At 43.9% G+C, this 14,569-nt stretch overlaps 1 protein-coding gene across 1 annotated transcript in view; it reads right to left on the reverse strand.

The window, feature by feature from the left end:
• Nucleotides 1-1,662: 1,662 nt before the first annotated feature.
• The window catches only part of LRP8 (LDL receptor related protein 8), a 167,340-nt gene continuing 154,433 nt past the window's right edge, over nt 1,663-14,569 (reverse strand). Inside the window, exons 8-19 of the mRNA XM_062497017.1 lie at nt 13,342-13,461; nt 13,087-13,212; nt 12,214-12,385; nt 9,657-9,884; nt 9,003-9,121; nt 7,416-7,555; nt 6,133-6,274; nt 5,530-5,682; nt 4,553-4,783; nt 3,006-3,074; nt 2,590-2,762; nt 1,663-1,701 (exon numbers count right to left, since the gene is read on the reverse strand). Of these exons, the coding sequence (XP_062353001.1) occupies nt 1,663-1,701; nt 2,590-2,762; nt 3,006-3,074; nt 4,553-4,783; nt 5,530-5,682; nt 6,133-6,274; nt 7,416-7,555; nt 9,003-9,121; nt 9,657-9,884; nt 12,214-12,385; nt 13,087-13,212; nt 13,342-13,461 (1,712 nt within the window). The remainder of the gene's footprint in view (nt 1,702-2,589; nt 2,763-3,005; nt 3,075-4,552; nt 4,784-5,529; nt 5,683-6,132; nt 6,275-7,415; nt 7,556-9,002; nt 9,122-9,656; nt 9,885-12,213; nt 12,386-13,086; nt 13,213-13,341; nt 13,462-14,569) is intronic.

The raw sequence follows: 14,569 nt of genomic DNA on the forward strand, positions 1-14,569 counted from the left end.
TATTGTCTATGCAGGCCATGAGGCATTTGAGAGTGTCTATTATGTCTGTAATGCATACCAGGGCTTTAGACACTTTCTTCCTTCTCTTAGTAAAGAATCAGCTTCCAGCTCACATTACTCTGTACATTTATTCTAAAAGAAAGGAAGAGAAAAGGAAAATAAAATCCCAAACCTACTCAGCGTGAGTTTCTTCTATTCACTCAAATAATACAAAAGCTTGGACTAACATAAAGACATGAGGAAGATTTCTCTAGGATTTGGTACAGTTCAGGGAGGTACTAGTCCATTATGCAGTGGGAGGTAAGTGTATTCACTTCCCACAGAATTCCCAGGAAATCCTATAGAATGAGATGAGAAAAACCAGGTGTTTTTCTTGCCAGGTGCAGGATGATCCAGCCAAGGACACTGGAAAGGCTGGGAGTTTTTAACCTGCTCTGGCCTCTTTGCCCAGTGGTCTGGGAGACCTGCCATGGGGCAGCTTGTTCCACGGGCAGGACTTTGGAAGAGTTCTGTGTGTGCCACAGCAGCTCCTAAAATTGGATTTTTTTATCAGTATGAGCAGGGACAAGGGCAAGGAGGGATGCAAGTGACTTTTGTTAATGTGTTGTTCTCCTGATGAACCAGGGAGAGTGCTCACTTGGGAGTGTGGAAATATATGGCTAAATCTTTGTTTCTGTTAATTCTGAGCTGATTTACGAGGTGCAAGATTCTCAAACTGGAAAATAATTTAGATTTACATTTAGAAACAAATGAACAAAAACCAAATCAGATTTGTACCAAGCTGTAAAAAAGCAACAATACAACACAAAAACCCTGGGTGCTGTAAGAATTTATGCTGACTGAAATGCTGGAGGCAATAGCTCTCCAGTAAAATGCACTGCATGGATTCTTCATGGATAGACTGGAAAATGTAAAAGCAGCCCTTAAGAGCCAGGATGGAAGTCAGGAGCATTTGCTATGGAGTGCTTCACTAGTCATCTATCTTACACTACAGCTCTTTCTTACATAGTGTCTTTAGATTTCAAAGCAAACTTCTCAAACATCCTGTAAAAATTCAATTATCCCTAATTTTCATAAATGTAGCCTAGTAGTTTTAAAATATATGTATATATTTATATATATATGTATATATTTATATGCCTATATATCTATCTTGTCCAGATAGATATATACACAGATAATCTATGCACAGCAAGCCAAACATACAAAAAATAAATACTCTCACCCCTCTACTATATGTACACAACAGCTCTTATAATCCACATTTTGTTAATAAATATTTCTAAAACTGCCTGTACAGAATTTTTTTTTTTACTTATGTTGATGGATAGCCACAAAGCATATTCAACATATTTACAAAATATCTATAAATATAGTCTTAAAATAAAGCAATAGCTACTGAACCTTCAGCCTGGCTGGTTATGTACATTGAGTTAGTAGCTCAGCTGTTGCTTATTCACTATCACAAATGGGTAGTGCAACAAGTTAAAATGTGTATAAAAGATTATACATACGAAACTCTCACATCCTTTGGATGTTTGTAGTTCATTATAACTTTGTGGTTACCCTTCTGCAACATAAATAATGATCAAAAAGAAGCAGGTTCTGTGATCCAAAGCAGATTTGTTCAGTGTTCAGATGACTGGAGCAGCATCTTCATCCTCATGGCAACCCATCATCTTCTAAGCTTAATGCAACGCGCTGGGGAGGGAGAAAACACACTTTTGTGAACTGTGATACTGGTGCTAACTTACATGTCTTCTTAGAACTCTCAGGGCTGTCCCTACTGCATTGGTGACAAGTCTATTCGAGATAGTGATTTTTTTTTTTTTTTCCCCCAAATGATGTCACTCACTCAAGTGCTACTAAAGAGGTGCTGGAAAGTTTCCTGCCCATGTATGTTGGATAAAATTCCTTGTAAGGGATGGCACCTTCTCCAGTGTGATCTTGTGAGGGACCTTTAGATGATAAAGGACATTATCTACCTACCCACCTGCCTACTGGAACTCTACTGCCTTCACTCGTTACTCTGGATCTTGCTGCTCTCTTCTGAAAATACAGTGCACTTGTACCTGCCAGTGCTCCTCTCCCCAGGGATGCTGCTCTGACAGAGGACCCTTTTCCTTAACTTCTTACAGAACCTCACTCACTCCTTGGGAAGAACGTGACTTTTCTTTATAGTGTTACTGTAGAGAAGATATTCTCCCTGGTTTGTAGAGAAATTCAATTTATCCATAGAATAGTTTGGACACTTGGTAATAGCCTAAGCACAGATATAATGGAAGCCAGCAGAGGATGAGTAATCACCTGTCCCATCCTGACATAGCTCGAGGGAACTTTACGTTTGTCAGATTGGTACCTTGATTAGGACAATTATTCTTCTTTTGAACAGAGTATCTGATCCAGAGCACTAAATTCTAAGATAACTGATGGGCTGCCAGAAGTTTAAGCTTCTGCCAAATTAATGATACTAAAGAAGTTTTGGGTTTTGTCATTATTTGGCAAATAAGCAACACTGATCCAAATTCTGTATTGGAAAATTCTCAACAGAATTAAAACTTGTCCATCAGCCTCTCCTCAGGTACTTACTGCTGGGTACACGTGTCCAATTTGGGCAGTTCGCCCAATGTGGATTTCATCTTCATCTTCCTCTTCTGTTGTCTTCCTATAAACTGGATTATCAAAATTCATGCTTTTAGTATTCTTCCGTTTCCAGTTTCTCCAGATGAGGTATCCCCCCATGCACAGCAAGCCAATGACCACTGAGGAGAGGGGAGAGAAAGGGCTGTTAGGCAAGCATGGATCTGCTGGGATGTTCCCATGTTGGCAGCCATCCTCATAACATTTTCTCAAAGCTGGGCTACTTTTCCCCAATTCAGCAGTTCCTGTGTTCTTTCCCACCCCACCCCTGAAAACTGGAAAAGTGTATTTACTGTGGTAAATACAGTATTTTGGTGTTGCATTTTGGTGTGGTCTCCTTCAAAGGTTAAATCCAATCTGCTTACCCACAGGAATGACAATTCCAATCACAGCTGCTGTCACAGTTGAACCGAAGCCTTCATCATCATTTGCATCTGTAATTACAGAAATGTTCTGATAATTTAACTCATTTGCTGCTTTTAAAGAATGTTTTCTGCTAGTACCTGTGCTGTTCTGCCCATCAGAAATTTGCAATTAAAGAATTTACAAAAAGTTTTGTAACAATACCATTCTGGTGACACTGAGCAGTGCACACAGATCTGGGCTGAGCTGAGCTCCTTCTCCTGAGGAATGAGGTCCCTGCAGTGCTGCTGCCTTGCCAGGGGACAGGGACACCCCAGAGCTTGAGGTCAGTCAAGGGACACACTTGGTCCAGGGCTGTCAGAGAAGCTCTGACCAGAAATGGGTGACTGTGCTTGGCCCTCCAATTTTCAAGCACAAAAAAGGAGGCCAGTTTTAAAAACCTGACATTTAATGGAAATGCCATGCACAGATCAGGGGATGGTGAATAACGCTCCTAAAAATCCACAGCAGAACACTTGCTTGTACTAACACAATTAATGACTTATGGAGCTGTCAGAAAAAGAATGCAGTTCAAAGCCATCTGCACAGCTTCTCTGTTTAATTTTTTCCCTTTTTATGATTTACAGCTAAGGAGTTAGTGAACACATCTATCCCTCATTGCTGCAGCCTGCCCCAGCACGCAAGAATGGTCCCAAAACTCAATAGTGTACTTACAAGAGAAAAAAGCAATTACAGGAAAATATAATTAAAAAAATTCAATATAACCTTTCAAGTTCTATACTTTAAAATGTTTGCCCTGAGCTCTCATATACAGTATCAGTAGAGAAAATTTACTTTTGCTAAAATATCAGGAGTTGCAGGAGGAGGAACTAACTGTATTTTTTTTTTTTTTTTTTTTTGGAACAGTAGTTCAGCCTTTCTGCTCTGTCTTGGCAGCAGGACCTGGAAGGATTGCCTGTTAGCTCTGAGATGGAGGCTGGTGTTCCATTGAGGAGAGCCTATTAGTGCTCTCCACTGGGATGCTCTTCTGATAAATAATGCAAAACTTCAAACCTGTGTCATGATGAGGCCACATTAACATGCCAAACACAGTCACGCAAACCAGAGCAGCTTGTCCTGGGCTGCAGTGATTCCACATGTCCAGCAGCACTAAAGATGCACAGGGGGAATTTTTCACACAGAACTTGTGCAGGATCATAATAATTAAATAATTAAAATAGGTGAAGCACCTGCGGACTCATCCATTCTACTGCAGCACTGAAGCTGGGATGAGCCAGTACTGGCTACAAGGCAAGGACGGATGTGAACTCTCAGGGCTGTTAATGTGCCTTGGATAAAAGCTGATACAAATTCCTTGACATGCCAAGCGCCTGGAATGACAGCAGCAATGGTAACCCAGGTGCCTGCAGAGAGAGGAGCTGATGTCTCCTGCTGTGCCCCAGGGTGTGCCTGCACATGACCTCTCTGGAACTCGGACATTAGGTCAGGTCTCCCACCAGTGCATGAGGAGATGTGATCTAGAGGAAGGAAAGGGATCTCATTCTCTTACAGTGCTGTGATAAATTGCTGTTTCCAGTAGTCATCTCAGAATCTATGAGGATGGATGTGGTGGAAGGTAAATGAAGACTTGGGGTGGTGATTGTAGCTTCTGGTACAGCTTTGGGGATGACTTCAGTGGTGTCATTGGCACTGCCAGGGACAGCGGCGATGGTCGTGGCGCCATCAGCACGGGACACTCTGCTTGTAGAAACCACTTCAGGAAGTGCAGTGGTTGGGAGATCTAAAAACCAAGAGCAACAATGAAATTTTGTTAAAGCAAGTACACCAAATCACAAATGGTGATATAAATCTGGGAAGGACTGTTACGTTTAACGAAGAGAGGCAGAAACCAAATTCCAGTTCTATTTTCCATGCAGTCAAACTATTGACAGTTCTCTGCCTACAGCTACAGAAACTATTTCCTGAAGTCAAGATTGGTTAATTAATACTAATAAAAAAAGAACTCTGTATTGAAGGTAGCTAAGAAGTTCACAAACTTGGGGGTTTTTGAGAACCTCCTGAGATTCTGATTTTGTACCAGGAACTCATTGCATGTTAGGAAAAACTACAATGAAGCCACTCGTCTCTTCAGGATATTATCAGCAACAACTGTGGCCTCTCAAGATTTGGTATCATTCTATAGACTGATATATAGATATCTAAATATATATAAGTATATATTGCATATATAGATTACATAATCAATATATCAATACATGAGTAATCAATTTTAGTGGTTTATTGACTGTTCACACTTTTAGTGCTGGTCCCTAGCCCTTTTTTCCTCTCTTTCTGCTGTATGTTTTTTTGGTTAAGCTTTCCAAAATAATCAAGCTTTCAACAAATGACACCATAGTGCTGCTGTGCTCAGAGGGCAGCAAGGAGTGGAATACAGAAGTTGGTGTTTGTGTTTTCACCACCAGGAAATATACTCACTGTAAGTATGACGTTGTTGGGACAGTGAAATGGAGATGTGATTGTATTTACCTTTGTAGCATTTTTTCATGTCAGGACCCAGCCACATATTGTCAGGACAGGCACACGTGTACTTGGGGGAATGGGGAGAGATCTGAGGTGCAGGAAGACACAAGTAGTCACAGCCTCCATTTGGCTGGGGGCTGAGCTCACAGGAATCTGGAGCTGTTCCAGGATGGAAGAAAAGACAAGTTATTTTTCTAATTATTTATTCCTTGCTCTTTGGCAAAGAAATATCAGATCCTCTGAAAAGACCTTCTCCCACTCCCTAACTCAATTTATCAGGCTGCTTAAGCATTTTTACAGTTTGTAAGGTGGAGTGGAACCTTAGAAAGTACTACAAAAACTTCCCAAATACAGAATGAATGGGAAGCATCACAATGACAAGAGTAACTCATTCTTATCAAAGATGCTAATTAAACAGCTATTAGCAAATTGCAGATTCTTCAATAAATGCTGCTGCTGAATTAATTATGCAGGAACTTCAAACATTAGGCATTGATTTCCCATTATTGCCTGTGCATGCTCTCTCATCAAGAACCATCAGGGAGCATTTCATTTGGCAGCTCAAACAAATCTGATTCAGGGCCATGACATACTGAGGACACCTCTTACCTTTGGGCTGCTTTAATTCATGAAATACCACGATGTCATGAGGGTTATTGAGATTCTCTGCCAGAATGGAGATGTCCAAGCCATTGAGCCTGTTTGCGCTGAAGATCGCTTCATTCTCCAGGTCAGTCCAGAACACTCTGTCCTGCAGGGAATGCAGATTCCTGACTTGGCCTGCTCAAATCCTACTCGAGTTGGATTAAACTCCAGCAGTCACAAAGTGCCCCATGTTCCTACCTTGGGGCACCTTCTGTTCATGCTACTTTTGTCTGCAGCTTTTTCCTATTTTCGACAATGTTCAAAAGCCCAACATTCCTACAGGTTTACAAAATGCTGTGTAATTTTGAGTAGCTTTGAGACTGAAGTGAGGGAGCAGAAATTTGGCACAGGCGAGTTGCATCCAAGTTGTTTCTGAACTGCTTTTTCTTTGTAAGCTGGAGTAGATCATGAGCAAAGTGCCATACTCCATACTAGAAATATTTGTTACCTTGCTGATTTTTTTCCCCTTTCCCAAGATAAGACAGTAACACCTGCATTAAAAAGGTATCTGTGAAGAGGCCAGTGCCTAGAGCACACCTAGAAGCCGAGCACCTACTTCTCTTTTGTATTACTATATTATGACTGAAGATACTGGTGGAAGAGGTACCCAGGAATACCAAACAGTTTAATTGCTTGATCATCTGTGTGTGCTGCTGCCTCCTAAACCTGTGCATATTTCTATAAGGAAAGCCACACTGCTGGGCAACAAGGGCAGCTTAGCAAAAGCAAAAGGGCTGTCTGTTATCCTACCCAGCCATTCATACCAGGAAGGATGGAGAGAGGTGAAATAACCTAAGAGATCCTTCCAAATGCTGCTGATGGGGATAGCACTAAAGAGCAACAATGACCTGGAGAAACCTATTCCCAAAGTCAGATGCCCAGATCACACACTTCACATAGGTGGAGTAAGGGATTTAAGGATGAGGGTTTTCCTGAGCCAGAAGCCAACTGGACCTTTCTCTGCTATAACTTACCTACAGTGAGTGCCAAAGTTGAAGCCTTTGTTCACCTGATCATTTAATGCACTGGTGCTGCGTTAGATAAAAGCATGAGATAACACTTTGCTCTTGATTAAGGGCTTTAAAAAACAATTCCCCTGCTGAACCCACACGAGGTTAATCGGTTTCTATAGCAGCAACTGCCCTCACTGAGGTCTGTGCTGTGCAAAAGGCAGAGATTTTCATCAAGAGGAGCTCTGAGACCTCGTACAGGCTCTAGTCTGTTCTGCATCCGTTTTCCACTCTTACCTCAAACACTGCCAAGCCAAAAGGATGGCTCAGATCATCCACAGAGGAGATCAGAACTTTTCTGTTGCTGCCATTGAAATCAATGCAGGACAGTGAATGCAATTTGGAGTCTACCCAGTAGAGACGCTGATTCAGCAAATCTGGAAAGTAAAACACAATGAAGCAAAATTACACACAGCTCTTGCAACTCTTTTGCTCTTGCCCAGCATGTTTTTCCTGCTGGCAGTATGACTAATCTCTTTATTATTGTGCCTCTTTTTCTTTTTTTTAACACTAGTTCTGATTTTGAATCGGTGCCCAGATACGCTGGGATAAGACCCTATAAATAAGATTAAACAGGAGGAACATTCTGCTGTGTGTGTATGTGGGGAATGCCTGACTGACAGCTTTGTACAATGAGGTTCTTTTGTAACCAGGAGCAGCAGAGAAGCAGCAGTTTGGGTTTCCCAGATTCTCTCCATCAGTGCCTGAGTGAGAAGCTTTATTCCTCTCAAGGTTGTTCAGGCCTTGGCCTCTTTCTGAAGAACAATTACTGAGATTCCAGTGAAACACCTCCCTGAAGGAGCTGTGAGATTCATACATTTTCAGTGAAGAAGAATCCTTGGCCCAGAAATCCTTCTTATGCTGCGGTCTGGGAGAATCTGCTGGTGGGGACAGTCCTACCACAACCAGCCAGGTTTGGGGAGGGTGCAGGTGAGAGTGAGAGGAAAAGACCCAATACTATTTGGAATGCTAAGCATTGCATTTTTCTTTCTGGAGCAAATTCCCTCATTTTGGATGGGATTCACTGAACAGAATGCAAGTGGATGAGAGCCAACAAAACAAGGTTATATAATTAAACAAGTCATTAATTAATTTCTTAATTACTAAATGATAACATTATTTGTTCACAGCAGTAGCACCTCAGCAGTATGCAATGACAGCAGCATTTCCTCCTACATACTTGCCACAGCCAGCATTTTCAAAGCCAAGCACAGAAGCTCACAGCAGCACGGTGTTAAACACACAGAGCTCCAACTTCAGAGCAGGATGTTCCCTGCTGCTCCACAAAACCTCCTTCCCACTCTGCTGCTTGGTGTGGCAGTGAGAACCACCACAGTCCTCTGGTGGGTTCTATTTGCCCTGAGCAGCTGGGCAGGCAGGGAATGGTGACAGGGAATGGGTTCTGCAGGCCCTGTCCCTTTCCCTGATGCACTGTGCATCAGTCATCAGTCCAGTGTGGGATCCTCACACTGCTCCTGAGACAGGCCTGGGTACAGAGACATTTGACACCAAGGATTCAGATGCTTTTCAGACTTCTAAAGAGTTATCACAGCTTTGCATCCTCCCCCAAAATTTCCTTTTGCCTTAAGACACAATGACAAGCAACTCAAGGCTCCTGCAGTATGAGATTCTGACTGCAGCAGGACTTCCTGTTTGTGCTACTGAAAAAAGGGCACTCATGTTTGTGTGCAGTAGTGACAGACCAGTTTAGGATTTGTGTATGCAAGTGCCTTTGAGCATTTACAGTTTTGTTTTCCTACTTGAATAGTAAACCTGTATTTCCTTCAGCCCCAGTGGGTGCTGTAGCTCTGACTGGGCACTTACCAAGTGTGATGCCATTTGGCCACTCGATGTTGTCGGTGACCAGCACCTGCCGCCCCACCCCGTTCAGACCGGCCTTCTCAATCTTGGCTTTGTCTCCCCAGTCAGACCAATACATGAACCTGAGAGAGGCAGAGGTAAGAAAGCAGTAACCTGGACTCCAGTTAAGAAACCTGCACTGCTGATTGCAGTAGGAGGTGCCCTAAGGTTGTCTCTTTACTAGAGCAGTTAATTCCACTGGTGGAACCCCATGCAGTTCTCCCACTGGGTAACCTGCCACAAAACTTGCATCAGAATGCAGCATCTCACCCCAGTAACTAACCCCTGGAAACTCTCCTGCTGTGCCTCTTAGGTACCTGGCATTCACTCATCCAAATAGCCCAAACACAAATCAGACTTCATTTCCCAACACAGCCTCTGTGTTGGGAATAGCTCAGGCCCATTGAACACATGAACTTGCCCTGAGCTGTCTTAACAGCAAGGACCTTGCCAAGGGCTAGTTAAAGAATCTCCACAGTCCCATTGCAGGGTATATCTTAAAGGGTATCTGAAGTCCTGGTGAGATGAAACTACCCCAAGTTTGTCAGAGCGGCAAAAAGGCAACAGGAATGTCTGTGTTGGTAATGTTGGCAAAGGGGTGTTTGTGTTCACACCCACCTCTGTGTGGGATCCACAGCAATGGCTCTGGGCTCGCTGAGGTCACTGTTGAAAAGTGTCCTCCTCCTGCTTCCATCTGCAGTGGCCACTGAGATGGTCTTGTTTCCAGAGTCTGTCCAGTAGATGTTCTTGTGGACCCAGTCAATGGCCAGTCCCTCGGGGGAGTTGAGCTGGCTGTCGATCAGGATCTCCTGCTCGGCCGTGTCACTCGCTTTGTCGATGTAGGCACTGTGGGGACAGGAGGTCACAGAGCTCCCACGTGGCTCCCAGAGCAGGGCCCAGGGGCAGTGTGGCTGACACAGGAACCCTTATGGTGCTCCTGCAACCTTCTGCTTTCTCCTACAGCTTCTTATTTCCCTGTTCCTATACGGCAGCATTTCCACAGTAGGGAACTGTTCATTTCGTTGTTCTACCTGCTTCCTACTATAACTGCACAATTCAGGAAAACATTTGACTTCAGGCATGTTAACTTCAACAGCATTGATTTGTGGGATTTATGGACATTAAAAATATAATCTCCAGGGCTCTGCTAAACAGAGTTGAATTGAGCATGCAATAAATATGGTTAAATGTACTGCAGAATTAGGAGCTGTGTAGCTAATTATGATTCATCAAAGGAATTCATGAAGCTGCATTAATTTGGCAAGTGATTTCACTAGATACAAACAAAATGTTCACTAAATATTAGTGGCAGCCTCATAATAATCTTTCAAAAAGATAACGAAAGGCAGCAGACTCCACATGGATGTTTCATAAATAACTAGAATGTTGCTCCCACAACCACATAGGCTGATTCTGCTCTCAATATCAATCCTGCTGAGTGAACTGAGATTAGTTGTTCTGAGTTTGCATCAGTGTTTGTAGAGGTTAGAGCTCTTTGAATAACTCAGTACATCTTAAAGCAGTTATAAAACAGCAGGAAGTTTCTGCCCCTCACCCCAAACATTTGAAACTGTAAGATGTATCACATTGTCTCTTCACTGCCCGTCCTGCACTTGCTCATGGAATGAGAAGGTGAATTTTACGGGAGTTCTCCAATATCAGGTTAGAGCCTTGGTACTGAAACCCAGGAATTCCTGACAGTTTTACAGTCTGCAGTCAGGGCTGGAATGGCCATGCAGTCAGCCTGGATGACCAGCACACTGCTGCATCTTCCCTACAAGAATGGTTTTGGGTTGTCTCTGACCCAGCACCACAGGAATGGTACCTCAGGGCCCTATGGGCCTGACAGTGCTCCCGAGATCCCAGTACTGCAGTGTGACGAGCACCCCGTGGTCTCAGTGCACAGCTCCAGGCCAAGTCATCCCTTGCCAGTGGAACAGTTGTTCCCTGCTTCCTGCCTATGCCTGCACAGGAGGGAAAGCCAAGAGGCTCCCACAGCTTCCACAACGGAAGGGCTCAAGTACAGGTGACATTTCTATTCTCCCAGAAACTAAATATTGTAAAAGATCTGACACCTCAAAGGAGACATCACCTCAACAGTACAGGATCTGGAAAGGCAAGTGAGGTGACCATTATGAAAGATGGGCTCTCTTGCCAGCAATTACCTCCTGTACCAGTTTTCACCTTGCAATAGCCTCAACCACAGACTGCTTGTTCCCAGGGACTCCCAGCATATTTATCTGGTGGAGAGCTGCAGGGAGGAGCAGTGTCTTGGATAATTCTCTGTGTATGAACTCACCCCTTGTCCAGACAGGCCCAGTGAGTGCTGACAGCTTTCTTCTGAACTATCCCCCAATTTCAGAGCCCCACAGGCCCCTCAGGGTACCTGCCCAGTTACTGGTGGTCAATACCCAGCACAGCCTAAGCAGATATCCCTGCAGGGCATAGGAGCTACCAGAGCCTGTAGAAACCCTGGCCTGGCTCCCATGTGCTGACACCAGTCAGCCTGTGCCTGATCATTAGCTGAAATCCTGAGCAAACCACTGCAGAACCTGCAATAGCTGCACAAATCAGAATATACACGGGGGATTTTAAGCACATAAATTAAATGCTTTTTTGGCTAAGCACACTCACAAGCCCCATCACATAATAACTGTGATGGATGCCATAAAAACAGCTGAAGGAGGAGTGAGAATGAGAGTTACACAAAGTGTACTGTGGTCAGGTGCTGTGAATTTAAATCCAGTCTACCAGAGACTGCAGTGGGCAGCAGCTTGTGTTCGTGTTGCTGCCTTCTTGCTCCCACCATTTGCCTGCTTTGTGCTTCCAGGTGCCAGGTTCTTTGTGGCCCCCCATACAACACTCACAGTGTGGCAGCAGCCTTGACTCTGCAGTGTCCACGGTTCAGGAAACAAGAGCCTACATTTAACTGCATGAGTGCAGCAGGACCTGGCATTGATGAAAAGTCACCCTGTATTATCAAAGAGGTAACTGCACAAGCCTCTGATGTCTTTATCAATTCCCCCCAAAAAATTACCAAGTCTGGGCCACAACAGGTAATCCTGTCAGGGCAGAAAATCCCTGAGGTGCCCTGTACCCTGCACTGCTTTAGGGGATACGGATGGAATGCAGCTTTGGGAAGGGACCAACACACACATCCTCTCTTGCCCCTTACCTGTAGATTTTTCGGTAGAACAAGTCACACCAATATATTCTGTTTGTTGACACCTCCACATCCAGTGCCACCACGTTCTTCAGCATGGGAATGATACGGGAATAGTCCCTTTTCACCAGGTCTATTTTACGGACCTCGTGGCGATTGGTGAAGATCAGGTACGGGCTCTTGCCTACCACAGAAAATCAGCATATTTATCACTTCAGCAGCTGTCCCAAGGGCTGGATTCAGCTTTCATTTCTCAAACAACAATGGAACTATCAGTCACTGATAGCTGTGTTTTTACAGAAGCTTTACACCACACTGGAAGCAAGTGGAAACCTGCTCCAGAGGCAGAGCTGTCACCTGCAGGCACCCCTGTGGTCTCTGGACACACGCTGGCACTTGGATGGCCTGTTCTGCTAAGCCACAAGCAAAACTCTGGGGAATGGCCTCATCTTCAATTCATTTCAGTGCAAAATCCTGGGCCAGATTTTGGTGACTTACAGCTGGGAGGGTGGAGGGGTGGCTCAGCTACCCTGTTTGAATCAGGATGTTTTCTACTACCACTAAACGTTTTTTTGTGGCACTGTTTTCAATAACACCTGTCAAGAGACTTTCTTTTTTAGTTTCAGCTTCAAACATCCAAGTAGTGACTGCAATCTTGCTCTGTACACTGTTAAAATATTCTGATCTGCATGATCAGTAGTTCTTGCCTAGAGACGCATCTGCTATTGCTGCAGCAGCTCTGTGCTGCTTGCAGTGAAATGTCTTTGCTTACTTTGCATGTTTCCTTTTGTTTCCATTCCCCTGCCTCAGCCCTGTGAGTGTGTTTTCTTATCGGAGCTGTGCTGTTGAGCAAGCAGAGTTTTAGTGCCTGTGGCACTGTCTTACCTACAGCTTTGCAGTTCTTGGACAGGGTGTCCATCTCGTATCCTTCATAGCACTCACATTTGTAGTCTCCTTTGTAATTAATGCAGATCTGGCTACAAGCGTCTGGATTCTCACATTCATCTATGTCTGAAAGGAGTGTTTGAAACCCATCAATAACTTGAAATCAAACCATCTGTGATGGAGCAATGCTCAAGTGAATATAATCACGTCTCTCTATGGTGAAACACAAGGGACTGCTGTTTGCATGTCAATTACCTCCACACGTTTTTTTATCCAGAAGCTTGTATCCAGGCGGGCATTCGCACTCATAACCAATCTTCAAATCTCTGCATATGTGTGAGCAGCCACCATTGTTCATCGAGCATTCATTAACACCTGCAGGGGATACACAGATCACCTATGACAAATGGGGGCTTTCAGTTGTGAGATTGAATAAAATTAAGAGATTTCCTCAGAAATTTTCCCATTCTATCGGTTTTGGTACGGGCCCTATAGAGCACAAGTGCCTTCAGAGACAGGAAGCCTCCACTGTATCACTTTCTTGCTCTTTATTATTCCAAACCAACGCTGGGGGATCATTTGGACTCAAAGCTAGTGGCTGAATGAATGGGGAGCCCTGGGGATACAGCATATGTGAGTCTCTGTCTGCATCTCATCCCATCTGAGAGCTGCTGCTTTGAGCTGTTCTGCCACATGTGAGAAACTTCCAAGGGACCTAAGGGCTCTCTCCAGCATACTCCTCCTTCCCCATGCACTGGTTCATGTTGACTTTTCTGAACAGTCTCTCTGAGCTTTAATAATTCATGATGGGGGACTCTCATCTCCCAGGGGCCAGCTATTTTGAAACACTGTACTATTTTCCCATCTAGCTCCAAGGAATGATCTATGTGAAAAATTCCAGAAAACACTGAAGTGCAGTCTGTCAGAGATACTCAATTAGCACTGAGATACAGTCCTCCCACAAACATGTCCCCTACAACAGTCTTTGCTGGCAGCCCCCAGCAACCCCAGTGTGCAATTTATGAAGCAACAGCCCCCATCCTGTCCTGGGGCCTTTTCAAATCCAAGGCCACCTCTCTGATCCTGCTCTCAAGTGTGGAAATGAAAAACAGAATAAATGGATCCTTGAAAGTAGAACTGAATGAGAGGTTGGGAAAAGCTGGTTTCCTGTCAGAGAAAACATTTTTTCTTGTTGTAATTGACCTACAAAAGGTGAAGAGAAAATTCTGTCCTTAAGGAAGACTGCTGAACAGGAGCTGTGGGATTTCAGGGATAGTGGGCTCACCAGAAGAAGGAAGACTGATTTGCTCCAGTCTATATCACAATTTAAAGGCAAATTATTAATTTATCATTTGCTTTTTTCTTCCTTGCACACTGCAGGTGAGCAACACAGCAGAGCCATTAAACCATTGCTTTTGGAAGAAAATGGAAACAACCACCGTTAAGACAGTAGGACTGGGAAAATACCATGCCAGAAAGAATC

This window comes from Cinclus cinclus, chromosome 8 (assembly GCF_963662255.1).
Source record: "Cinclus cinclus chromosome 8, bCinCin1.1, whole genome shotgun sequence".
NCBI lineage: Eukaryota > Metazoa > Chordata > Aves > Passeriformes > Cinclidae > Cinclus > Cinclus cinclus.